The 26884-nt window shown below is 52.2% G+C and overlaps 1 protein-coding gene across 1 annotated transcript; it reads left to right on the top strand.

Annotated features, from left to right (window-relative positions):
- Positions 1-7948: 7948 nt before the first annotated feature.
- Positions 7949-18285, top strand: LOC135874383 (pituitary homeobox 3-like). Its single transcript, XM_065399189.1, has 3 exons — positions 7949-7997; positions 16417-16631; positions 17785-18285. The coding sequence occupies exons 1-3, from the start codon at positions 7949-7951 to the stop codon at positions 18283-18285; spliced, it is 765 nt and encodes a 254-aa protein (XP_065255261.1).
- The last annotated feature ends 8599 nt before the right edge of the window (positions 18286-26884 follow it).

The raw sequence follows: 26884 nt of genomic DNA, 5'->3' as shown, positions 1-26884 counted from the left end.
CCCTGGATCCTCTTTCTTCCCCTTTTTAAAGATGGGCACTACATTAGCCTTTTTCCACTCCTCCGGGACCTTCCCTGATCGCCATGAGTTTTCAAAGATAATGGCTAATGGCTCTGCAATCACATCCGCCAACTCCTTTAGCACCTTCGGATGCAGCGCTGTAACGATGCTGGTTCTGGCGGGACTCAACTGAGAGTGCCAGTTCAGGACAAATTGCTTAAAACAGGGCAGTTACAGCCCAAGGCTGGGGTTTTTCCACCTCGAAGGCAAACCAAACCAGCCAGACAAAGAGGACTTTGGTCTCACCCCACTGGCTAACCACAAGTCACACCAGCAATTCCCTTAGACACTCCAGTTTCCCAGTATCACCACCAGTGCCACTCGTTATGGAGACAAATGGTTATGAAAACCAATACCCCAGTAAAAGAAAAAAGGTTCTCTCAATCCAAAAGGACCAAGCCGCAGACCCAGGTCAATATACGGATCAGATCTTACCCACAAATCACGCTGTTGCCAATCCTTTAGAATCTAAAATCTAAAGGTTTATTCATAAAAGGAAAAAGATATAGATGAGAGCTAGAATTGGTTAAATGGAATCAATTCCATACAGTAATGGCAAAGTCTTGGTTCAGGCTTGTAGCAGTGATAGAATAAACTGCAGGTTCAAATCAAGTCTCTCAAATTTAACTTCTGTGCCAGGGAAGATAATGGAGCAAGTAATTAAGGAAATCATCTGCAAACACTTGGAAGGTGGTAAGGTGATAGGGAATAGCCAGCATGGATTTGTAAAGAACAAATCGTGTCAAACCAATCTGATAGCTTTCTTTGATAGGATAAAGAGTCTTGTGGATAAGGGAGAAGCTGTGGATGTGGTATACCTAGACTTTAGTAAGGCATTTGATATGGTCTCACATGATATTCTTATCGATAAACTAGGCAAATACAATTTAGATGGGGCTACTATAATGTGGGTGCATAACTGGCTGGATAACCGTACTCAGAGAGTTGTTGTTAATGGTTTCCAATCCTGCTGGAAAGGCATAACAAGTGGGGTTCCACAGGGGTCTGTTTTGGGACCGGCTTTGTTCAATATCTTCATTAACGACTTAGATATTGGCATAGAAAGTACGCTTATTAAGTTTGCAGATGATACGAAACTAGGAGGGATTGCAACTGCTTTGGAGGACAGGGTCATAATTCAAAATGATCTGGACAAATTGGAGAAATGGTCTGAGGTAAACAGGATGAAGTTTAACAAAGACAAATGCAAAGTGCTCCACTTAGGAAGGAACAATCAGTTTCACACATACAGAATGGGAAGAGACTGTCTAGGAAGGAGTACGGCAGAAAGGGATCTAGGGGTTATAGTGGACCACAAGCTAAATATGAGTCAACAGTGTGATGCTGTTGCAAAAAAAGCAAACATGATTCTGGGATGTATTAACGGGTGTGTTGTGAGCAAGACAAGAGAAGTCATTCTTCCACTCTACTCTGCGCTGGTTAGGCCTCAACTGGAGTATTGTGTCCAGTTCTGGGCACCGCATTTCAAGAAAGATGTGGAGAAATTGGAGAGGGTCCAGAGAAGAGCAACAAGAATGATTAAAGGTCTTGAGAACATGACCTATGAAGGAAGGCTGAAAGAATTGGGTTTGTTTAGTTTGGAAAAGAGAAGACTGAGAGGGGACATGATAGCAGTTTTCAGGTATCTAAAAGGGTGTCATAAGGAGGAGGGAGAAAACTTGTTCACCTTAGCCTCTAAGGATAGAACAAGAAGCAATGGGCTTAAACTGCAGCAAGGGAGGTTTAGGTTGGACATTAGGAAAAAGTTCCTAACTGTCAGGGTGGTTAAACACTGGAATAAATTGCCTAGGGAGGTTGTGGAATCTCCATCTCTGGAGATATTTAAGAGTAGGTTAGATACTGTCTAGACCATCCCTGATAGACATTTATTTGGTCCTGCCATGAGGGCAGGGGACTGGACTCGATGACCTCTCGACGTCCCTTCCAGTCCTAGAATCTATGAATCTATGAATGAATCTATGAATCTATAAGTACATCCACAGCTGGAATGGGTCATCAGTCCTTTGTGTAGAGCTTCCATTTGTAGCAAAGTCCCTCCAGAGGTAAGAAGCAGGATTGAAAAACAGATCGGGGAGAGGCATCAGCCTTTTATAATCTTTTCCAGGTGTAAGAATACCTCTTTGTTCTTACTGTGGAAAATTACAGCAAAATGGAGTCTGGAGTCACATGGGCCAGTTCCTGCATACTTTGCTGAGTTACAAGGCGTATCTGCCTTCTCTCAATGGGTCAATTGTATAGCTGATAGTGCTTAATGGACCATCAAGCAGGCTAGGCAGAGCTAACACCAACTTGTCTGGGAAGTGTCCCAGAAGCATAGCATAAGTTTGAAATACAGACAGTATAGAGCCAATATTCATAACTTTAACTACAACATTGATACACCCATATAGACAGCATAATCATAACCAGCAAACCATAACCTTGTCTTAGACACCCCATTTGACCCCCTTTACACAAGATTTGGTGCCACTACAGGACCTTGGTTGCACCATGTTCTATACGGTTCCAGTTCAAGTCAATAACGTGACAAGCGCATCTGGCCCCATGGACTTGTGCTCATCCAGCTTTTCTAAATAGCCCCAAACCACTTATTTCTCCACAGAGGGCTGCTCACCTCCTCCCCATGCTGTGCTGCCTAATGCAGTAGTCTGGGAGCTGACCTTGTTCGTGAAGACAGAGGCAAAAAAAGCATTGAGTACATTAGCTTTTTCCACATCCTCTGTCACTCGGTTGGCTCCCTCATTCAGTAAGGGGACCACATTTTCCTTGACTTTCTTCTTGTTGCTAACATACCTGAAGAAACCCTTCTTGTTACTCTTAACATCTCTTGCTAGCTGCAACTCCAAGTGTGATTTGGCCTTCCTGATTACACCCCTGCATGCCTGAGAATATTTTTATACTCCTCCCTGGTCATTTGTCGAATCTTCCACTTCTTGTAAGCTTCTTTTTTGTGTTTAAGATCAGCAAGGATTTCACTGTTAAGCCAAGCTGGTCGTCTGCCATATTTACTATTCTTTCTACATAGCAGGATGATTTGTTCCTGCAACCTCAATAAGGCTTCTTTAAAATACAGCCAGCTCTCCTGGACTCCTTTCCCCCTCATGTTATTCTCCCAGGGGATCCTGCCCATCAGTTCCCTGAGGGAGTCAAAATCTGCTTTTCTGAAGTCCGGGGTCCGTATTCTGCTGCTCTCCTTTCTTCCTTGTGTCAGGATCCTGAACTCAACCATCTCATGGTCACTGCCTCCCAGGTTCCCATCAACTTTTGCTTCCCCCACTAATTCTTCCCTGTTTGTGAGCAGCAGGTCAAGAAGAGCTCTGCCCCTAGTTGGTTTCTCCAGCACTTGTACCAGGAAATTGTCCCCTACACTTTCCAAAAACTTCCTGGATTGTTTATTCCAGTTATCCTGTTCCCTAGTGGGATTTGGCGGTTGGTAGCTTGTGCTTTACCAATTAGGACATTGATCCATAAGCATTCAAGTTCATTTTCCTCCAGCTTATCGGTGACTCAGAAACAGGTCATGCCACTGGATACTGCCGGGGAACCTGTGCAGCTGTGTTCATGAACATTTGTGCCCTGCTTCGGGACCCTCAGATTGAAGTGCATTGAGTTATTATTTGATTGTTAATACTTACCCCTCACCCTTGCCCCCCACCCCAAGTTTTACCCTTCCCCTCCCCCTCTCCTGTCACGCCCCTCCATTTGCCAAGTGTCCACAGGATATCAATGACGTCCTGACACCCCCTCAGCCGTCTCGGAGCCTCCCACCCCAGCAGCTGTGCCGAGGCAGACTCAAAGCTGGAATCTACAGACAGCTGCAACCTGCTGGGAACCCGCCACCAAACAGGCTCCGGGGCTGGAGCTCTAAAGATGGCCGTTCCCACCAGCTCCTCTGTGGAGACAAGACGTGAAGGAGCCCGTGTCTGAGACTGTGTGGGTGTGTGTGGGTGTGTGGGGTCTGTAGCTGACTGGCGGCCAGGGCCCGTGAATTGCCCCAGGCTTAGCACAGTCCCCAGGGACCCTGCAGGATTGTCCTCCAGAGCTTTGCCCAGCCTGGCAGGCGATTCCGCAGTCAAACTGATCTCACTGGCCCTTAGTGCCGCCTCAATGTTCCCTGTGTAAGGCCCCCCTGCTGCCAACCCCCTCAATAATCCCTTCTGGTGCCCCCACGTGAGGCACTCACAGGCTGTTTGCCTGCCCCCACCCCCACCCTCACGCCAGTCCCCCAGCCAAACTGGGCTGGTTGGTCCCTCAGACCCTGCTCATTTGTGCTGCTCCTCCCTGAGCTGCCCCCGCTCCTCAGAGTCTCTCTCTTTAGCTGTGCCCCTAGGGTTGCCAGGCGTTCAGCGGGAGCCTGGGGCGAAGGCAGGCTCCCTACCTACCCTAGCTCCGCGCAGCTCCCAGAAGCAGCAACCAGGTCCTTGCAGCCCCTAGGCGTATGGGTGGCCAGGGAGGTTCCGCGCACTGTCCCCACCCCAAGAGCCGGCTGCACAGCTCCCATTGACTGGGAACCGCGACCAATGGGAGCTGTGGGGGCGGCGCCTGCAGGCAGCGTGCAGAGTCTCCCTGGCCACCCATGTGCCTAGGGGCTGCAGGGCCCTGGTGGCTGCTTCCTGGGACCCACGTGACCCCGCACCCCTAACCCCCTCCTGCACCCCAACCCCCCTGCCCCAGCCCGGAGTCCCCTCCCACACCCAAACTCCATCCTGGAGCCCGCACCACGCCCACACCCCAACTCCCTGCCCCAGCTCTGAGCCCCCTTCTGCACCCCAAACCTCTCATCCCTGGCCCTATCCCAGAGCCCACACCCCCAGCCGAAGCCCACACCCCCTCCCACACCCCAACCCCCTGACACAGGGACAGGGGAGTCCAGCCAAGCTCCTCTGCACATCCCTAGCCCCTGGCTACACAAAGCCAGTCAGTGCACTAAGTGGGGTGCAGCCTGTGCCCCCAGGACTTGGAGGGGACAGCAGGGAATCTGCAAGGGGCTCCTTCATCTTCTGGGTCAGTTTCAGGAATTTCCCTACAGGGTTCCAAGGTTTTTTCCCTGGTTTTGGCCTGACAGCTGGGGGTGACATCCTCCAGCTCCCCACCAAGCAGGCACTGCCCCCCCCCCCCCCACCAGTGTTCTCCAGCGCAGGAACCCTCGGGGAGCGAGGGGACCCATCAGTCCTCGTCCTGCCTGCAGAGGGAAGAGCCGGGGCCAGGTGTGGGGGTGGGTGCTGACCTGGACCCTTGCCCATTAGACACAGGACCAAGACCCAGCGAGCTCATTTCACAGCAGCCAGCCATGCCTGGCTAAGCCTTTCAGCCACCCCCAACCACTGTGGGCCTGAAACCATTGGCCTGCCTTTCTTCCAGCCAAACCCTTCTAGTAACTGAGTGCCTCACACCCATGGTGTGGATGGGAGCTGAGGCCTGTCTGCACAGCCAGAAAAGGGGTGATCTTACCTGGGTTAGAATAGCAGGCGGCCCCAGCAGCTTGGCTCTTACCTCAGCTCAGAACACCACTTTCTGCAGTGCAGACAGACCCTTGGAAGTTGCCCAAGGAAGGCTGAGTCCTGTGCTGCACCTGGGGTGTCCCGAGGCCCAGGCTCATGCCCAGACCACTGCACCCTCCTTTGCAAACACTCTTGAGGTCATGGTCAATCCCCCAAGAGCTGGGCGATTCCTGCAGCCTCCAGGACAGAATGGTCAGTCACCAGGCGCAGCGAAGAGACCGGACCCTTTCTGGACCTGCTGGGGTTCTCCTGCAGAATGCCAGGGGCTCTCCGCAGCCAATGTGGGGATGTCCAGGAGGGTCCATGCTGGAGAAGCAGCAATTTGCCAGTTTATTCCCATAAACCCACCTTTGGGACAAGCATCCTTTCTGCTTCACCCTCAATGGAATGGGCCTTGTTCATGAACATCAAGAGCCCCAGAGCTCCACCTCCAGGGACCCCACAATCCATCATCTGCAATATCTCCATTCCTAGAACCTCCTGCCCTGAGTTTTCATGGCGCTTTGCAGATTCTCTCCCCCAGCATCTGTGAAATGTAGCCACCTCTTGGGTGGAGCAGCAGCCGGACAGAACATAGCATGTCGAACAGCAGTGCAGGGAAGCCCATGATACAAGGTGCCAAGGGATGTCCTAGCGGAGCAGGTAGGATTTGGAGGGTCTGCATGTGATCTTCCCCATCTAAGCTCTCCCTACACCCCTGGGTGACATCTCGGCCGATTGGGGGCAGGTCTGAATCCCTGGGAGCAAATGGGTCAGTTTCTGTTCATCCCTCAAGGGAGACCCAGCCTTGGGGCTGCTGCAGAGATCCATGGGACATCAGGCTGAGCTCTACGGGGGTGGGCAAGCTGCCCTGGGTGCTCAGGCTCTGGGTGTCCCCTAAATGGACTGATAACCCCGGGGCGGGGGGGACGGGACATAGTGTTGGCTAATAGATGCTGGCTAGCATACACATAGTATGCTGGTAATACTGCCCGCAGTATAGGTACTCCACGTGTTTAAGCGTGTATATTATGAAGTATTACCATAGCAGTTCTATAGCCCAGATTGGCCTGTACCTTTGTTATAACCCTGTGCGCTTATGGCAAGTCTTCCAGAACTCCTTGCTGTAGCTGCAGTCAGCCTTGGCCTGTCCGTAACAGGACAGATGATTTTATTTCCTCAGGGCAGCAAGCAAGCAGCTGCCCACAGAAACCGAGGCAAGGCCTGCATGCCCCTTAGTCCCTGGCATGCGTGTCTCAGAACACAGTTAAGGGGGCATCATGACCTGCATGCATGCTGGATTCAGAGCTAGAGAGAAAGGGGCGCCCTCAGTACTAGAAACAGACAAGGTACAAAGATGATTAATTACGTTCCATTTCAAACGACGTACCCGGGACCTTTTCTGGGTGAACAGGGAGGGTATAAAGGGCTGGCTTGCGAGGTGTCTGCAGAAGGCGAATGGAACAGCACTGCGTGCCAGTGCATGGAACTGCTCTTCGGAGTCTGGTATTGTACAGAACCTCTGGGCCAGATTGATAAACCTGACTGACACAGGGCATTTGGTCTCTGGAGTATATTTCATAACGAAATAACGAACCAAAGTGCTGTCAAGCAACCGACTATCCAGTTTATCAACACAGCAGGTAAATGCTGGAGGGAGTAAATCTGACTTCTGGCTGGAGCAGCAGCCGCACGGATCAGACGAGGGGCCTGGTCCTGCCCAGGGCTGGACACGCTTCGCTCTCACTACAGCCAAAGGGATTTGAGGGTGCTCCGAGGTGTGCCCCTTGCTCCCACACCAGCAGTAAAGGCAGGGGACGTTCCCCTTGTTGGTGAATTTCTGCCCCGTCGCACCACAGGGCTGAGCGCTGGCAAGGAGCCAACTCCCAGCTGCTGTCCGTCCTCATGTCCCACTTCCCCGACATGCCAAGACCCTCCCTGATTGGCACCTAGTTCGCTCGCCCTCAGCTGTCCCTGACACCCAACACACCTCCCCATCCCGCCTCCTTCCCAGGCGCTCCGGCTTGCCTGGGAAATCAATGGGCACGGGGGGGCGCAGGCTAAATTGCCAGGCCAGGGGAGCCAGATACCTTCTAACAAGCCGCACGTGGCGTTGGGGGGCGCATGGGGTCAGGGAACCCGATCCCTCTGGCCAGTGGCTGGCGACACTCGGTTTATTTATTCGCTGGAGAGGGGCAGCTCTGTCTGTCAGATAACTGGCGGGTGTGGAGGGATCCCTGTGGATGGCTCACACCACCCGTGCCATGTCAGTCGTCTGCTAATCCCCTCCCCCCGGCACATCAGCTCAGCGCCTGAGGCCCTCCTGGACCGGATTCCTCTCCCAGGCTCTGGGCGTTCCGTGAGGGCACTGCCCCGGACCGGGAAGCATGTCAGCGCTGCTGCCCTCGGCGGGGCTCCCCGGCACTGAGCGTGGAGGTAAGGAGCAGCAGGGTGAGCCAAGGGATGTGCTCAGGGCTGGGGGACTGGGGCTGGGAGAGAGCTCCTGGGGATGGGGGGTGCTGTCTCCAGGCTGGGGGAGCAGTGCGGGGCGGGAGGGGGGGACATCGATGGGAGCCGTACGTGTTTCAGTGCACAGAACGCTTGTCCCCACCCCCTCCTGCAGGGAGGTCAAGTCACCAGCACGCTCCTTGCTGGGCCGAATTCCCTCCTGCCGGTAACATGGAGTGTTTGGTTTGCACCGCAGAGCTCCTGCTGCCTTCCCTTGGCCGGAACCCAGCGGGTCGTCTCGAAAGCCCCAACCCCACCCCAAGAGAAGCCCAACCCCTCCGGGTTTCATTTAATGCTGATGAGGCAGGCAAGGGGGCAAAGGAAACCTGCGAAACTGCAGGTTCGCTGCACGGCTTGGGCCAATCAGCGTCGCTCCATTTACACCAGCTGAGGCTCTGGCCCCTGAGGCTGAGATTTCAATGGCACCGTTAGGACTGTGCAGACACAAAATCTGTACGGCTGTGAGGACACCCAACTCCTAGTGTGCACTGTTAGCAAGGGGTTATGCTGGGAGACTCGTTCCTCTACATGGAGGGTGGGGGACGGCACCGTAGGCCAGGATAATTGTGCCCACACCAGGGGCTGTACGGGTACCTACAGCCCTATAAAATCCCATCCCTAATGGAAATTGTCAATTTGGTACAAGCAAGCAGAATGGTAAAGGCAAAGGCTCCCCCCGGCCGCACTTCGCCTTTGAGCCCAAGGGCTGCGGGTGCAGCATGAACCCCCCGTCTTGGTGCTGCTGTGATGGGCTGTGAAGAGACCGGCCACGCTGAGCAGTGCTCAGGCTGCAGTCGGTCGGGAGAAGAGGCACAGGGTTCATGTCGCTCCCCCGGGAAAGCCAGGCGTTATTATTAGAGTGGCTTAAACATTTTCCTTCAACATTTCTTTCTGGCTGAAAACGAGTCCCTTTTCTAAATGACATTCGTTGTGGAACATTTTAGTTCTGAGAATTTTTAAAAAATCTAGGAACATATTTGGGAAAAAAATGTTTTTCGTTCTTTTGCTCATTTTGCAGAAAATACACAGCCAGCAGTCCTAGCGATTAGTAATAGTTCTAATAGAGAAATAGCAGAACACAAACTCCTTGGGAAGTTCACCCTAAGGCCCCAATCTCTGCACATTTTTTCTGATCTCTGCACATTTTTTACTTTTCTTTTCAAAGCGAGATCTGGAAAAGGCAGGCTTTTCCTGCAGATGCCCTCCCCGAAGGCAGGTGTGCTGCATACGCCCAGAGTTCCCTTAGCGGCTGCTGGGATGCTTTCATTCTGGTTTAAAAAATGTTTCCCCCCTCTCTAAGTCCATCACAACCCAAGCAGACAGCACGCAGATAAAAAGGCTCCACTCCTCCCAGGGTCAGGAGTGGTGTGATGCTTCCCGGGGTGTCCAGGGTTGTGGGGCATGGTTCACTTTTTCCTTAAATCTCTCTTTGCAAATTGCACAAGCCTTCGTTAGCCCCAGCGTAGACTGCCAAAGGAGGCCAGATCTGAGCCACACAACACTGGATTTACATGTGAACAGATGGATAGAGAAACATTTCTTGCCTGACAGAAAACCTGCTTTACACCTTTCTGGTGACCAGTCCCTAGTCACAGACTTGAAGAACACAATTTTCAGGTATATCCATAACTCCTTACACAACATCCGTACGTACATCCTGCAGTGGGGATGATGACTGGCGTGACGCAGGGTTTCCGTAGAAACCTTACATGTCATTCTTTTGGTGAACCTAGGGATCCCTGTCCCCCCCTAAAAACAATGAGGAGTCCGGCGGCACCTTAAAGACTAGCAGATTTATTTGGGCATAAGCTTTGCATCTGAAGAAGTGGGTTTTTAACCACGAAAGCTTATGCCCAAATAAATCTGTTAGTCTTTAAGGTGCCACTGGACTCCTCGTTGTTTTTGTGGATACAGACTAACACGGCTACCCCCGATACTTGTCCTGCCATGTACTCCTGTGCCCATTGGCATCCAGAGGTCCTTGGGGCACAACCCGATCCTGGTAGATCTTCTCAGAGACTGTTACACCAACTGGGAGCGGCTCCACCTGTGGGGGTTACCGGTGGTAGCATGTGTTCTCCTTGGTGGTACGAGCGAGCAGGACCACGCCCTAGAAATGGAGCCTGGAACCAGCTGGGTATTAACAGAGACTGTATTGTTAATTGGCCCAATCCTGACATCTCCCTTTGTGTGGAATCCTCTCCTGGAGTCAGTGACTGGTTGGCTGGAGTGAACGTTTCAGAACTGGGACCAGTAACACTAATTGTTAGAAACTCCCGAGGCAAGTCCCTTGGGACAAGCCAACAAACAGGCCGATGCCGCCCCCCCCTCTCCCTTTTCTTGTTTCTCTTGGGCCCTGCCCCTCACTGTAATTCTCCCTGAGGATACCTGGCTAGGCCTACTGCTGCCGATAAGCCCTACCGCAGCCCCTTGGACACAGGCAAGCAAACTCTGTAGGGTTGCTCCTCTGAACAACCCTAGCAAAGATGCTGCCCTTTGCAATGCCAAGTACCAGTGCTCTCGCCTGCCCGGATGGTGGTGGGAGATCCGCTCTCTAGCTGATCAAGGCATAGGTGCCAAGCTAACGTGGGTTCCCCTGGCTGCCTACTCATTCCTGCTCTTGCCACCCACCACCCAATGCCTGCTGAGGGACATGGCCTGAGCCCTGCAGAGCCAGGCCAGGAGATGGGGGCAGCTGCACGAGGTGCGGGAGAAGTGTTGCAGTGCCACAGGGTGAAAGGAGCCATGGAGAGGGGAGCCCAACACAGCCTTGTGCTGAGAGCCTGCGTGGTGAGATCGAGTGTCACCGCTCTGGAGCCAGCGGGGTTGCACCTGCTGACGGCAAGTCTGGTATAAGAGAAGACACCCTGTTTGCCCTGAGACATGGCCAAGGGGCCCCCAGCAGGGGCTGGGTGGACACTTCAAGCAGCGCTCTGCCCATCTCCATCCCAGCCCTCTCATCTGGGGATCCCAAAACACTCAAGCCCTCCCAGCCGCCCACAGATAGGTTCATTCTACACTGGCCTGGGAGGTAGGGGCATCATTAGGGTTCCACCCCATCCTGGCTGGGCTGAAAGATTCCCTGTAGTTTGCAAGCCCCTCAACTTGGGCTAAATTGCGAGCAAACCCACCCCCTTGCTAGGCTCCTGGGAGGGGGACACCTTTCTGCAGGGGGCAACTCTGCCATGTTTGCTTTGAGGATCATTTGAGCCCTAGATTTGGGATGAGAGACTAACAAATCCCACAAAGAACGCCACAGACAATCCAAGCCCTGTGCTTTGCTGGATTATTATCAGCCATTTCATAACTGGGGAAATGGAGGCATGGAGAAGGGCTGGGACATGCCTGAGGTCACGGAGTGAGGCAGCAGCAGAACTGCACACAGAACCCAGGAATTCTGAATCACGGCCTGCTGAGGTGGGCCTACAATCCTGATTCCCAGGACCCTGCTCCCACGAGAAAATCCGGCCTCCCTAAGTGTCATGCTCCTGTACCAGATGTGGACTGGCTACAGAGCTTGCTTATACACCCCACCTGTGTTCATCATAAGATCCTTTGGTTCTCTGAATTCACATGAATCTGCAGCTAGGCTCTTTCAAAGTCTCTCTGGTAGAGGTGTCTGTACACTGGATAGTACAGGTCTGTCGCATCTTACGCTGGGGTTACATTCCGCAGTCAGCGCGTAAAGCGAAAATCGCGTATAGTCAAAATTACATTGAGTGTAATGGTGGGTGGAATCACCCGCACTACAGGTACAGTATTAAAATTGTTATTTTTCTCTTTTTGTTTTTGTTTTTGCCGACCGTGTAAAGCTGAAATCGCGCATGTTAAATGCGCGTAAGATGTGACAGACCTGTACAGCGTTGTCTCTTAAGTTGATTCGTACTGGATCTCCTTTCAAAAGTCCAATATCATGAAATCCTCTGTCAAGTTCTTCCACTTTTCTCACTAGGCCCAGCATGGTGTCCATGCTGCGGCTGAGAAGGCTGTTGGTCTGTGGTCCTTTGATCACAGACACGCTGAATGCACAGCTTTGTAGGTTGTTTCTGTGATCAACTGGCCCATGCAATTCAGAATCCCTCCAGGGCTAGTCAGGTCCAGGAGCGCCACCAGCTTTTCCGCCACCGTAGGCGGCGGAAGGTCCCGCCCCGAAATGCCGCCCCCCCCCCAGAGGCGGCGGAAGGTCCCGCCGTGGAAATACCGCCGCGGTTGCCACCCCCCAAATCGCAGCGCCCTACGCGACCACCTAGGTCGCCTAATGGTTTGCGCCGGTATTGGTCAGGTCTGTGTCAGGTGACTTCAGCTCTGGGAGCTGACTGTAACATCAGCTCCTGAATCAGTTTTAAAGTCAATAGTCTTGCCATCATTATTCAATTTCACTCTCCAGGCAGGCTCTATATCATTACCAGAGACAAACCCCAGAAATAATGGCTCTTGATTGTCTGTAATATGAGTCAACTCCCTGACTGCTTTCACGCAGCAAACAACTACAAAATGTCCATGTTTCATTTATTTATTACACTGTTTGCCTCTGGCTGAACATGCATCATCTCTTGGGATATGACTTTTTCCACACCTTGTGGATGTAGGCTGGAATTGGTCCCTCTTAGCCCGGAAGTTCTCCCTCCTTGCCTCAGGGGTTTTATGATCTTCACTTTTAACATTCAAGTGTCTGTTTGTAGTTTCTCAGCTAGTTTCAGATTTTCCAAGTTGCTCCTGCCCTTTGTTCTGTTTGACTAATTCTGACTGCTTTGCTACCTGCATAGCTGTATGTAGGGTTAAAACTTTCTTCAACTGTAACTGCTGTGAAAGGTTTTTATCTGTTAATGCAATACCCAGCCTGTCACCAATATTTTCATGTTTTGCATTCCCAGAATCACAGTTTTCAGCCAATGTATGCAGAGCTCTTATAAAACATTCAACATTTCCCCCTCATTCTTGAATTCTCTGGTGAAAACATGCACTTTCACAAACCCCATTTATCTGAGGTATAAATTATGCATCAAACATAGCCAGAACCCTTTCACAGTCATCTTTGTGACTTGTGTCTTCAGTAAAGTCAAACCATTTAAAGATAGGCTCTGCCTGCTTCCCCATAGCATATATTAAAGATGATACCTCTATATACAGTTTCTTTGTGGAGTTGAATAGCAATGCTAAATCTTGCAAAATATTGTTTCCAGTCTGTCCCTTCTGAAGGTTTGTCAAAGCTGATGTTCTTGGGGGCATTGAAGAGGGGTGTTGAAGGCATGCTGATGAGATCCTGCAACCTTTGTTGCTTTGTTCCTTCTGTTTGCAACCTTTGTTGCTGTTTTCCTGCTATTTCTGTTCTTAGTTTACTCCTGACACCATGTCATAGTCCTGTACCAGATATGGACTGGCTACAGAGCTCACTTGTACACACCACATGTGTTCATCATAAGATCCTTTAATGCTCTGCCAGACACGTCTGAGGTTCATTTAAATGAGGTCTTTTACACACATTGCCACCTAGTGGTTGAACAGTATAACACAGTTTAGCATTCCACTACACTAGGAGCCTTTGCACATGTGGGCATCCTGCCTGCAGGAGTGCAGGCTCACCTGCCCTGTCACTCAGCCGGAGAAGGGCCGCTCAATGGCTACAAACCACCCTCATCCTGGAGGAAGGAAATGATCAGTCTGTGGAGCATGTGGGGAAGCCTGTAGGTTGAGAGTTGGAGAAACTCCCTGCAAAGCTAGATCCATCCATTTTATTGGCTGGGAATCTCTCTCTCTGTCTAGATTAATAGCATTAAGGCCAGCAGGTGCAGTGACCCAGCTAGGCTCGGCTGTGCTAACGGGGAGGCGAGGCAGAGGCAAACCAAGACAAAAGGGGTGATTTTAAAGTTTTCGAACTTTATAAGGGAAAACCCCCGAATTGTACCAGGAGGATAAATAATGTAGAACATTCCTAACGACTTACTACATAAAATAATAAACTCTAGGTTACCAACTCAGTAACCTTTGTGAGCGTGTACACACTGAGCAGCCAGTGCCAAACACACTGTTACTAACAAGAACAAGAGATTACTCAACAGAATAGATGGTATCACTTCAGAGAAGAATCAACTTTTCCTCTCCTGGGCTGTAGCTCCAGCGCCACTCTTGCCGTCCTGCTCTTTGCTTCTCTTCGCCTTGACGTGCTCCTTAGATTCGAGGGTCCTGGGGTTTACCTCTTTGCAGTGAGTTCATCCATGAACAGGGCTTTGTCATCTAGTGCGCGCTCGTTTGTCCACTAGGCACCTTTGGTCTGTCAGTAGCTGTTCAAACGGTCATTCTCTCTGTTCACAGACTTAGGTCCTCTGTGGGTGGGCATCTCTTTTACTGGTTTTAGGACCTGTTTATATCTAACAGCTTTTTGATCAATTTCCTTTTTCACCAATTTCAGGGTTTTTCCTGGATACTCTTTCTGGTGCGTCTGTAGATTTTATTTCCTTCTACTTCCTTTCTCTAACCGTGTCTGCTCACATGCCCCGGTCTGGTTTTTTCCGCTTCTCCTGACCTGAAACTTTTCCTATTTTCCTTCTTTCCTCCGTCTCACTTCCCAGGCCCTACTCTAGTCTCCTGGTCATCTTTTATTTGATCACCTCACTTCCAATCCACACTCTGGTTCATCCACTAGCTCACCAGCTTGATTCTTTGCCCCCTCTTCAGCTTGAGCTGCCCTCACTGGCCGTCTCTCTCCCCAGGACAGCACGCTGGTGCTGCTGCATCACCGCTGCAGCAGGTGCCAGTGCAGGGTGAGGCGTGCTACAAAGAGACCATTAAATCATCCAGTGTGCCCCCATATAGCACAGGCCAGAGAACGTCGCCCTGGTACCCCTGCACTCAGCCCAATGACATGTGTTTGACTGACGCATCTTGCAGAAAGGCAGCCAGGCTTCCATAGGAGCTGGAGTTCACTCCCCCTCACTGTTAACAATTGGTGCCTTTTCTAATTGGAATGTGTCTGGCTTCAGCTTCCACCCATTGGGTCTTGCTCTGCCTTTCTCGGCTCGACGAAAGAGCCTTTTAGTGCCTGGTATTTCCGCCCATCTACATATACGTTGTAATCAAGTCACCTCTCAATCTTCTTTTTGATACGAGTCTTCCATTCCTGCAGTGCCTGATTTCAAAGCTGCTGGCTTCCAAGCCCTCCTGCCCTGTGTCCTCTGTGCGTTAGAGAGCTGGCCACGGGGTTGTGGTTATAACTAGGACTGTCAAACGATTTTAAAAAGGAATCCCAATTAATTGCTAACTTAAAAAAATAGTCACAGTTAATCACAGTTTTAATCGCGCTGTTAAACAATAATAGAACATCAATTCCAATTCAGCATGGAAGCACGTCCTCTGGAATGGGGGTCGAAGCATGACAGGGCATACAAATGTTTAGCATATCTGGCTCGTAAATACCTTGCAACAAGGGCTATAACAGTGCCATGCGAAGGCCTGTTCTGACTTTCAGGTGACACTGTAAATAAGAAGCGGGCAGCATTATCTCCCATAAATGTAAACAAACTAGTTTGTCTTAGTGATTGGCTGAACAAGAAGTAGGACTGAGTGGACTTGCAGGCTCTAAAGTTTTAAGTTGTTTTGTTTTTGAGTGCAGCTATGTAAAAAAATAATAATTCTACATTTGTAAGTTGCAGGTTCACGATAAAGAGATTACACTACAGTACTTGCATGAGGTGAATTGAAAAATACTGGTTCTTTTTTTACTGTGCAAATATTTATAATTAATATAAAGTGAGCACTGTACACTTTGCATCCTGTGTTGTAACTGAAATCAATATATTTGAAAAGGTAGAAAAATATCCAAAAATATTAATAATCCATTTCAATTGGGGTCCTATTATTGTTTAACAGTGCGATGAAAACCGCGATTAATCGCAACTATGTTTTTAATCTAGTTAATTGGTTTTGCGTTAATTGCTTGAGGTAACTGCGATTAATTGACAGACCTGGCTATAACTTCTTTGTGTGTGTGTGTATGTGTGTGCGCGCGCGCCTACCCCGGCCTCTGGGAGCGGGAGGTTGACCCAGGAGAAGGCTCAACCCAGCTCTCACACTCATTCCATAACCACAAGCCTCTCCCTCTTCTCCGAAGCCTGTGCTGGCCTGAGTGACCCCTGCTGTCATGGCAGAGAAGGACACTCCAGCGCTGTATGTGCTAATGGAACCCAGGGATGCGTGACACGTCCCCCGTGGGCCCATCCCTAGGGGCCTGGGGTCTGTGACAGCATCCCTGGCTCCTTGGCTCACGCTGCAGAGCCTCCTGTGTTTAGCTTTGGGCTGGCCCACATGGTGGTTCTCCCACTGACCCCCTCCTCCCACCGGCTTTCTGCAGCAGAGAATGGAGAGAACTCACGGTACAAGTCGTCCGGCTCCAGTGGTGAAGAGGAGCTGAACCTGGGCAAGAAGAAGCTGCGGAGGCAAAGGACTCACTTCACCAGCCAGCAGCTGCAGGAGCTGGAGGCCACCTTCCAGCGCAACCGCTACCCTGACATGAGCACCAGGGAGGAGATCGCAGGCTGGACCAACCTGGCGGAACCCAGGATCAGGGTAAGCAGGAGCCTCCTCAGACACTCCAGTAGGGGGCAGTCTCTACTGGAGTGGGGCCCAGGCCTGATGGGCTACAGTGGCTCAGCCTGCGGTCTGTCTTCCCCTCCAACTGTAGCTTTTACAGAGCGGGGCCTTCAGATGAGTGGGGTTTGTGTGAGAGCCTCCAGAGGAGCGCTGCAGCACAGAATTCCACTCATACGCTGAAGGAGTCGCTCCATTAGCTGGTAGCAGTAGCCGTAGTAGACCATTGTCCTCTGGCAGGTCATCCACTACAGAAGCATGCAATGCACATTGTGCCAGTATGTTACCAGTGCCGACGGCAGGGCCAGGAACCCTTTGCTGTACAGGCCTGGTAACGGTAGGAAGAGGACGTCTCTCAGCATTGCAACTCCCGTCAAGTCAATAAGCAATTCCTATCCACGTCTCCTGGGGCTCGAGTGGAATGCAGGGGCAGCCCTTTGACTCCTGCCATGTTGCCATAGTGCCTCTGGTGCCACAGAGCTTGGGCTTTCCCTGCCCTGTGTGCAGCTTGGAGGGCTTGCACTGGCAGAGACCGGCAAAAGCTCATCACGGGGCTGAGTGAGTCTGTGGGGTCGGGACAGGCCCCCGTACTGGGGCACAGGAATTCATCACAGAGGGAGACAAAATTGCCAGGGTCACTCCAGGTGCTGGGGCGACTAGGGCTGCTGTTTGGGCCAGATTCAGACCTGGTGTGGGCAGGTGCAGCTCAGGAAGTTGGCACCAGGTTGGATGGGGCCACGTAGTGCTGGGAAGATGCCAGCTTGGCATCCCTAGAGCCTTATTCACCGAGCAGGGACCAGGTCTGCAATGCCCAGGCAAGCCCCAGGCTTGTACCGGAGACGGGGGAGGGGGGGGCGGCTTCAGCCTCCAGGGATCGTTCGGTCCCTGGCCCCTCTGCCAACTGGGGAGGGGGGGTGCTTTGGGGGATGTGTGTTCACCTGCTAGCAGCTGGGCTGAGCCCCACCAAACGGTCCCCAGCTGGGGATGCCCGTGAGTCTCTCCTGGCTGAGGTAGGGACTGCACAAGCTGCTGAGAAGTGGGAGGCAGGTTGATTAGCTGCAATGCTGGCTGCTGTGCCATTGAGCTCAAAGCAGGCTTTTCTCCCCTCCCCGCTCTCTCTCTCTCTCTGAAGGTCTGGTTTAAGAACCGCAGAGCCAAGTGGCGGAAGAAGGAGCGGCACCTGCAGACCGAGCTGTGCAAGGGGAGCTTTGGCCCCCAGCTGAACGGTCTGCCCAGGGGCCCGTATGAAGACCTCTACCGCAGCTACTCCTACAACAGCTGGACCCCCAAGGGCTTCCAGGCCAGCCCCCTCCCCGGCAAAGGCTTCCAGCTCTTCAATGCTGTGGATCTCAATTCCTTCTCCCAACAAGCCATGTTCCCAGGGGTGGCAACAGCCTCCATGCCCAGGGTCCCGGCCCTGGAGAACTTCAACAACCTGGCCGGCCCCGCCAGGTCTCCCGCCCCCACCTACGGACCCGAAGCTTCGCCTTATATGTACAGGGACCCCTGCAACTCAAGCCTGGCAGGGCTGAGACTCTGGGCAAAGCAGCCCCAGCCCCTTGGCCTCGAGGTCCTGCCAAGCCCAGCCGCGAGCCCCAGCTCCTGCCAGTACACACTGGACAGGCCTGTTTGAAGGGGACACCAGAGCACCAGTACCAGCCCCCCTCGCCAGACTGTATAGAGGGGCGGGGGGTTCTCTCACCAAGGACAGTGTGGAGGGAGGGGGGTTCCCCAGTCCTGGGACAGTGCTGCCCTCAAAGCCCATGCACCCCGCCTCCCTCTGCCAGTGCCTAGCTCAGGGAGCCCAGGGGGTGCCAAAGGCCATGAGTAGCCCAAAAGATTGTGGCTTAGCCCAAGACCTGTAGATCTGGCCCCTGACAAAACTCACTGCAGGCAAAGTGCAGCACTTTGGGTTAAATTACAGTGGAAAGCGCCATCTAAGATCCCAAACAAGTAACAGACTCTTGGGAGGAGACAAATGCCCCCTGTGAGGGGAGTGGAGGAGGGGAGACCTGGAGAGGTCTGGACACAGGGCTCTGGGACTAGCCTGCTCAGCAGGCACAGGGAAAGGTATGAAGCTGTTCTGAGTTCTGCACTTGGTGGCATTATGATCTCCAGCTCTTGCCAACGAAACAGAGACTCCGGAGCTCAGGCTGTGGCTAGAGCAGGGAGCTCGGAGAATTCCGTTCCCCGCGCTGGAAGGGAGTGCCAGAGGGTGAGCCGAGGGGCAGGGACGGTGTGTCTGGACTCCAGCGGATAGATCAGGAGCCCTGGATTCTATTTCCAACGCTAGCATTTCCTCACCATGTGACAGTGGGCAAGTCCTGTCCCCTCCCTGTGCCTCAGTTTCCTTGTCTGTAAAATGTTGGTAACGGTGCTGACTGGCCTCACCAGAGGACTGATTCATACTTGTAACATGCTTTGGGCTCCTTGGGAGGAAGGTGTAATAATGTCGGTGCAGATGACATCAGAACCGGGGGAGGGGTAAATAACACTGAGGACAGTCACTGATACAGGGTGATCTGGATCGCTTGGTAAGCTGGGTGCGAGCAAACCATGTGCAGGGAAGTTCTCTGGCCTGTGTTATGCAGGCGGACAAGCAGACTCACTAGATGCTCACAGCAGTCCCTTCTCACCTTAAAATCTCTGAATTTAGGTGCAAACTATTCTTTGGCCTTGTAAAGTCAGTGCAGGCCTGCTTTCGGATCTTAGCCAGAATTTGTACAGGATCTGGGCACATCACCATTATGATATCAATCCATGTCCCAGTCTCCTGAGGACGGAACAGACTGGTCTGGCTTTTCCAATTCCAACTCCCAGGAGACCCCCCGGGACCCCTTGGTGCACGGCTCACCATAGCTGAATTCCTCTCATTTCAGGGCTTACTGCCATGGGATTTGGGGCTTGCTCAAATAGTTCCCTTGTATCCCCCCCTCCCTCAAAAGCCCACACACGCAGCAGTACCCCCTCCAGAGCTCATGAGCCCTACCTTGTGAGTGGCCAAGTGACAGGGTGCTCTCCAGCAATGGCTGTAGGAAACAGGGGTGGAACTTCGAACACACCCTGCTCGCCCTGCCTGGGGCCCTGGCTAGCCAGCTTTCACCTCATTTCTCTGGAAAGGGGTGGGGGAAAGTGTTTAAGACCCAGGGCTGGGAATTGAGGGTACAGCTACACTGCAAAAACCCAGCGGCAACAATCAGAGCCTGGGTCTACAGACTGGGACTCACACTTGGCGCTGAAAATAGCGGGTAGAGGTTACTGTTTGGGCTCTGAAACCTGGCCGGAGGGAGTTGTCAGACCCCAGGCGCCAGCCTGAGTGGGAATGTTTACACAGCTCGTGTTAAAAAAGGCTCCAGAGGAGATCCCGGCAATTACAGGCCGGTAAGCCTGACTTCACTACTGGGCAAAGTGGTTGAAACTATAGTAAAGAAGAGAATTATCAGACACGTAACTGAACACGATTTGAGGGGCAAGAGCCAACATGTTATTTGTAAAGGGAAATCATGCCTCACCAATCTACTAGAATTCTTTGAGGGGGTCAAGAAGCATGTGGACAAGGGGGATCAAGTGGACATAGTGTACTTAGATTTTCAGAAAGCCTTTGACAAGGTCCCTCTCAAAGGCTCTTAAACAAAGTAAGGAGTCAAGGGATAAGAAGGAAGGTTCTCTCATGGATCAGTAACTGGTTAAAAGACAGGAAGGAATAAATGGTCAGTTTTCAGAATGGAGAGAGGTAAATAGCGGTGTCCCTTAGGGGTCTGTACTGGGACCAGTCCTATTCAACATATTCATAAATGATCTGGAAAAAGGGGTAAACAGTGAGGTGGCAACATTTTCAGATGATACAAAACTACTCAAGGTAGGTAAGTCCAAAGCAGACTGCGAAGAGCTACAAAGGGATCTCACAAAACTGCCAAAATGGCAGATGAAATTCAATGTTGATAAATGCAGAGTGATGCACATTGGAAAACATAATCCCAACAATATACACGTAAAATGATGGAGTCTAAATTAGCTGTTACCACTCAAGAAAGAGATCTTGGAGTCATTCTGAAAACATCCACTCAATGTGCAGCGGCAGTCAAAAAAGCAAACAGAATGTTGTTGAATCATTAAGAAAGGGATAAATAATAAAACAGAAAATATCATATTGCCTCTATATAAATCCATGCTAGGGTGACCAAACAGCAAGTGTGAAAAATCGGGACGGGGGGTGGGGGTGGGGGGGTAATAGGAGCCTATATAAGACAAAGCCCCAAATATCAGGACTGTCCCTATAAAATTGGGACATCTGGTCACCCTAATCCATGCTACGCCCACACCTTGAATACTACGCACAGGTCTGATCACCCTATCTCGAAAAAGATATATTGGAATCGGAAAGGGTACAGAAAAGCACAACAAAAATGACTGGTGTGGAGAAAGTAAATATGGATGTGTTATTTACTCCTTCTCATAACACAAGAACTAGGGGTCACCAAATGAAATTAAGAGGCAGCTGGTTTAAAACAAACATAAGGAAGTCTTCTTCTCCCAACGCACAGTCAACCTGTGGAACTCTGCCAGAGGAGGTTGTGAAGGCCAAGACTATAACAGGATTAAAAAAGAACTAGATAAATTCATGGAGGATAGGTCCATCAATGGCTACTAGCCAGGATGGGCAGGGATGGTGTCCCTAGCTTCTGTTTGCCAGAAGCTGGGAATGGCAACAAGGGATGGATCACTTGATGATTACCTGTTCTGTCCATTCCCTCTGGCACCTGGCATTGTTCTTAGGTTATGTTCTTACGTTAGCCCCATGAGCTTGAGTCTGTAAACCCAGGCTCCGAGCCTCGCTACTGCAGGGTGGTGTTTGCAGGGTAGACGTATGCTGACTCTGGGGTTCCACTAGCCGTGTGGATCTTGGCTGATTTGCTTCTCTTCCCTGTGCCTCTGTTTCCCCATCTGTAAAATAGCATAATAGTGACCGACTTTCAAATGGACATGGGAGGCTCAGAGTGTTGCTGCCTGCAGAGTGCTTGGAAATCCACTGGGGGGCCCTGCTTCCCCTCTCTGCGAGACCAGATTCGCTTTGCTGTAACTGTATTGATTTCAATGGGTTTACACCGGCATAAAACTCGAGTGAAGCAGAGGTGACTCAGGGCATCTGCTGCCCATGGAGCTGATGTCATGTGAGCTCTGGCTGGGGAATGAGAGCAGAATCTGCAATGTAAGGAGGCCTGGAGGGCAGAAAAGACTGGAGCTAAATTTAGCCCTTGGAGTGGAATTTCCATGAGTGCGCTGGGACTTTCCAGTCCCCTCAGGTCACCTCCTTACCTGACTGCACAGGAGGCACTGAACAGCCTGGGATTCTCCTCTTGGCTGCTCTGCCACGGGTCTGGGTCCTCAGCTGTACCCGCCCTGGGCCTGGTCCTCGGCCGAACCCGCCCTGGGCCTGGGTCCTCGGCCGAACCCGCCCTGGGCCTGGGTCCTCGGCCGTACCCGCCCTGGGCCTGGGTCCTCGGCCGAACCCGCCCCGGGCCTGGGTCCTCGGCCGAACCCGCCCTGGGCCTGGGTCCTCGGCCGTATCCGTCCTGGGCCTGGGTCCTCGGCCGAACCCGCCCTGGACCTGGGCATTTGGCCGTACCTGCCCTGGGCCTGGGTCCTCGGCCATACCCGCCCTGGGCCTGGGTCCTCAGCCGTACCCGCCCTGGGCCTGGGTCCTCAGCCGTACCCGCCCTGGGCCTGGGTCCTCGGCTGTACCCGCCCTGGGCCTGGGTCCTCGGTTGTATCTGCCTTGGCCCTGGGTCCTCAGTTGTACCAGCCATAGCCCCGCTCCACACCTCCCCCCAAGCACCTCCTGCCCGCGGGCGGCTCCGCTGATCGACTCCTCACCCTCCCTCCCAGTGCTGCCCACCTACCACAGATCAGCTGTTCTAAGGCGTGCAGGAGGCGCTGGGGGGAGGAGGAGCGGGGATGGGGCACGCTCAGGGGAGGGGTGGAACTGGCTGGGAAGAGGTGGGACAAGGGCAGAGCAGGTGTGGGAAGAGGCGGGATGAGGGTGGGGGGTTAGGGGGAAGGGGTGGAGTGGGGACAGGAAGAGGCGGGGCGGAGGTGAGGGCTTGGGGGAAGGGCTGGAGTGGGGGCGGGGCCTGGGGTGGGAATGGGGCACGCTCAGGGGAGGGGTGGAACTGGGTGGGAAGAGGTGGGACAGGGGCAGAGCAGGTGTGGGAAGAGGCAGGGCGAGGGTGGGGGTTAGGGGGAAGGGGTGGAGTGGGGGGGCAGAGGCGGGGTGGGGGCTTGGAGAAAGGGGTGGAATGGGGGTGGGGCCAGGGATTGAGCACCCCTGGGGAAAGGAGGAAGCTGGCACCTGTGGTGGGGGGAGCTGGCTGCTGGTGGGTGCTAAGCACCCGCTAATTTTTTTCCATGGGTACTCCAGCCCGGGAGCACCCATGGAGTCGGCACCTGTGTTGGGAATAATTAAGAAAGGGATAGATAATAAGACAGAAAATATCATATTGCCCCTATATAAATAAATGGTATACCCACATCTTGAATACTGTGTGCAGAGGAGGTCGCCCCATCACAAAAAAGATATATTGGAATTGGAAACGGTTCAGAAAAGGGCAACAAAAATGACTAGGGGTATGTAACGGCTTCTGTATGAGAAGAGATTAATAAAACTGGGACTTTTCAGCTTGGAAAAGAGACGACTAAGGGGGGATATGACAGAGGTCTGTAAAATCACGACTGGTGTGGAGACAGTAAATAAGGAAGTGTTATTTACTCCTCATAACACAAGAACTAGGGGTCACCCAATGAAATTAAGAGGGAGCAGGTTTAAAACAAACATAAGAAAGTCTTCTTCACCCAACGCACAGTCAACCTGTGGAACTCCCTGCCAGAGGATGTTGTGAAGGCCAAGACTATAACAGGGTTCAAAAAAGAACTAGATAAGTTCATGGAGGATAGGTCCATCAATGGCTATTAGCCAGGATGGGCAGGGATGGTGTCCCTAGTCTCTGTTTGCCAGAAGCTGGGAATGAGTGACAGGGGACAGATCACTTGATGATTCCCTGTTCTGTTCATTCCATCTGGGGCACCTGGCATTGGCCACTGTCGGAAGACAGGAGGCCGTTCTTATGTTCTTATTTTATGTGGAGGTTTACTGTGAACACAACAGAATAGTCAGCAGCTGGTCTAACCAAAATGTTTGTTATACTGGGTGGGGAGGAACTGGAGACAGAGGAATGTGTGTGTTGAGAGGTCTGGGATGGGGGGACAGGGACAGGGGCTGTGACTGCAGAGAGGGGAGGAAATGAGGATGGGTGGTAGGCAACACAGGCACCGGCTTCCAACTTTCCCCAGGGTGCTCAACCCCTAAGCACCCACTAATTTTTTTCCATGGGCTGGAGCACCCACGGAGTCAGCGCCTATGGTAGTCAAACCTTGGATTGGTTGTTTGCAAAAATGTGTATTTTACTAGTCCCTGGAGGAGAGAACGCAAGTTGCTACTTCCTGATCTGAGGGCAGATGAATGTGGTGTCTCCCAAGACGCACAGCATGGGGGTTTGGAACAGACGGCGCAGGTACCTGGACGGCTAAAGGAAAAGGAACACGTGCACTGCCAGAATTGCCAACATGTGGATTCTGGGCAATTCCTGGGTCACGAGGTTGCATGAGTTTGTGAGAGAGCAAGGAATACACCGTGACATGGGGATTGCCGACTGTTTTACCTGCTCGGCAGCAGCTCACTGGTGACTTAAGAGGTGGTGATCTCCCAGACGCTGCGTTGAGTCACTTGGGCGGAAATGATCGGGGTTTTATTGCTGATGTACAATGTAGGAGAGCAGATTTGGCTTGCACTAGAGACGTGTGTCCAGCAGCTGTGACAGTTTTCTCTAATTTGAATGAAAGTCTGATTAATCGCTACAGTGACAATATGAAACCAATTAGTAAGTGTTGGAAGAACATTAATCGGGACACTGTACTGTACTGTATGGCGTAGAAACATTACAAGCTCTGACACCTCTGTTTCTCAGATATGGGGTACGTCTATTGGACAGGGGTCAGCGTAAAACTCTCAGTATTTTGGAACAGACAGCCTGTTTGTGATTTCTCTTGCCAGCCCTGCTACAAACTTCACCCTTCAACCATTCTGAAACACCACCAGGAACACCATTCCCCTGTTGTGCTTTGTTGCTCCAGGCACTGTCTGGGAGTTGGATTATAGCAGGGGGAAGTCATGGCAATATAAACCTTTGTATATATAAGGGGGGAGGGATAGCTCAGTGGTTTGAGCTTTGGCCTGCTAAACCCAGGGTTGTGAGTTCAATCCTTGAGGGGGCCATTTAGGGAACTGGGGTAAAAATCTGGCTGGGGATTGGTCCTGCTTTGAGCAGGGGGTTGGACTAGATGACCTCCTGAGGTCCCTTCCAATCGATTCTATGATATCATGGAGTGGAGTGAAGACTTCAGAGAGATGCATTTCCTGCTAGCAGTGGGGGGACTCACATACAGTAGTGGAAGGGGGCCAGGTTGGAGGTAGAAATGCAGCGAATGGGTCAGGAGCCTGGGTAGGAAGGTGGGCCGAAGCAGAGCATGAAGAGAACCCTACGTCTCTGTCAGGGATGCTCCAGCCCAAGCCCTCAGCAGTCAGGGAAGGCAGGAGGAAGGAGTTCCTTTGCCTGCAGTAACTCTGCCATCCACACACCCTCCGCCACAGAAGCAGCAGCAAGCCCCTTGCTCTGTGTGATACCAGGACACCGCTGGAGCCAGCAGACAGGTGGGAGTTAACTGGCTAGGAATTAAGTGCCCTCTGAACAGAGAGGTAATGGGCTGACGGTAAATGGGTAAGGACAGGAGGGTTTGGGATCATCGTAGAGTTCAGAGATAACTCATTTAATCAAAGGAACAGGGGCAAAAAGTGTCAAAGGGCAGGGAGAGAAAAGGAGAGCAAGACAGAGATGGAGGGCTGTGCCACCTGGGCGATACTGATCGCTCTGCTAGGATGCCACAAGGCTGACATTCAGCCCCAGCTGCTTTTCTACTGCTGGGCTCCCCACCAGTGTTCCCACGCGTATGCGGAATGAATTTTGTTATGTGCACCACTATGGAGGTGATGTGTGGGGGTTCCGGCTGGGGGTGCAGGCTCTGGGTGGGGCCAGGGATGAGGGGCTGAGGGCTGGGGTAGAGGGTTGGGGTGTGGGAGGGGTTGAGGGCTCCAGCTGGGGGTGAGGGCTCTGGGGTGGGGCCGGGGAGGAGGGATTTGGAGTGCAGGCTGCCCCGGGGCTACGGCAGAGAGAGAGGACTCCCCCCAGCTCTCTCTCCCTGCAGCAGCACCTGGGCTGGGGCAGCGGGATAGGCGCCTCTACCCCAACCGCAGCAGGTCTGGGCCGGGGGTTGGGCTGGGGCCAGCGGGGAGAGGCACATCTTCCCTGGCCGCGGCAGGTCCAGGGCTGGGGGAGAGGCATCTCTCCCCGCTGCAGCCTGAGTGCCTGTGCGGCACTTGATAGGCTGCTGCGTGGCTGCACGGCTGTGCAGCTTAGAGGGAATTTAGCTCCCCGCACACAGCTCTGCTGATGCCCCACAGTCCGGACTCTTAGCCCACTGCTATTCCAGTGTTGGGATCCCCAGCTCTGACAATGTCCCCAAGCCCAACCTGCAGCCCCTCTGCTAATCCAGTCCTGGGCTCCCCACACAGCTCTGCTGATGGATCTCTTAAAATGAGCAACGGCCAAAATGAGGATTATTTCTCCTGGGGAGGGGATAAACTGGCATTTAGGGTCACAAAGGGCGTAACGAGAACTGACCAGCTCCTTCTTGTATTGCTGTAGCAGAACCCAGGTCATCTCATACAATTAAAGGGCAGCACATTCAGAGTCGTTCAAAGGAAATACTACTTCTTGGAGCCCGAAGCCAGGCAGTGCAATTCACGGCAGCAGGAGGTCAGAGAGTCAGACACCACCGGTGGAGTTTAAATCAAAAGGGCTGGGTAATTTTCTAGCTGCTAATCTCATTTGTGGCTATGCCGGTTAAGACAATGAATCAAAGCTCTCCACACATGATATCAGTTGACCCTCACAGGGGTCAGAAGGAATTTACTGCTCCGTTTGCAGCACTGCACAAGGTATTCTGGGTACCAACCACTAGGCGCAGCAGGGCAGAATAGAAAATCTGATCCATGGGATAAATCCTCTGTACCTAATAAGGACTGAGGCTATGAACAGGTTCCTGTACCGATGACAGCTTCA

The sequence above is a fragment of the Emys orbicularis genome, chromosome 2 (assembly GCF_028017835.1).
Source record: "Emys orbicularis isolate rEmyOrb1 chromosome 2, rEmyOrb1.hap1, whole genome shotgun sequence".
Taxonomy (NCBI): domain Eukaryota; kingdom Metazoa; phylum Chordata; order Testudines; family Emydidae; genus Emys; species Emys orbicularis.
The sequence above is the reverse complement of the archived record's forward strand: the minus strand, read 5'-3'. Positions and strand labels throughout refer to the sequence as shown.

Coding starts and splice junctions, on each gene's coding strand:
- LOC135874383 (XM_065399189.1), top strand. CDS start 7,949: ATGTCAGCGCTGCTGCCCTCGGCGGGGCTCCCCGGCACTGAGCGTGGA. Junction 7,998..16,416: donor CCCCGGCACTGAGCGTGGAG/GTAAGGAGCAGC, acceptor GGCTTTCTGCAG/CAGAGAATGGAGAGAACTCA. Junction 16,632..17,784: donor TGGCGGAACCCAGGATCAGG/GTAAGCAGGAGC, acceptor CTCTCTCTGAAG/GTCTGGTTTAAGAACCGCAG.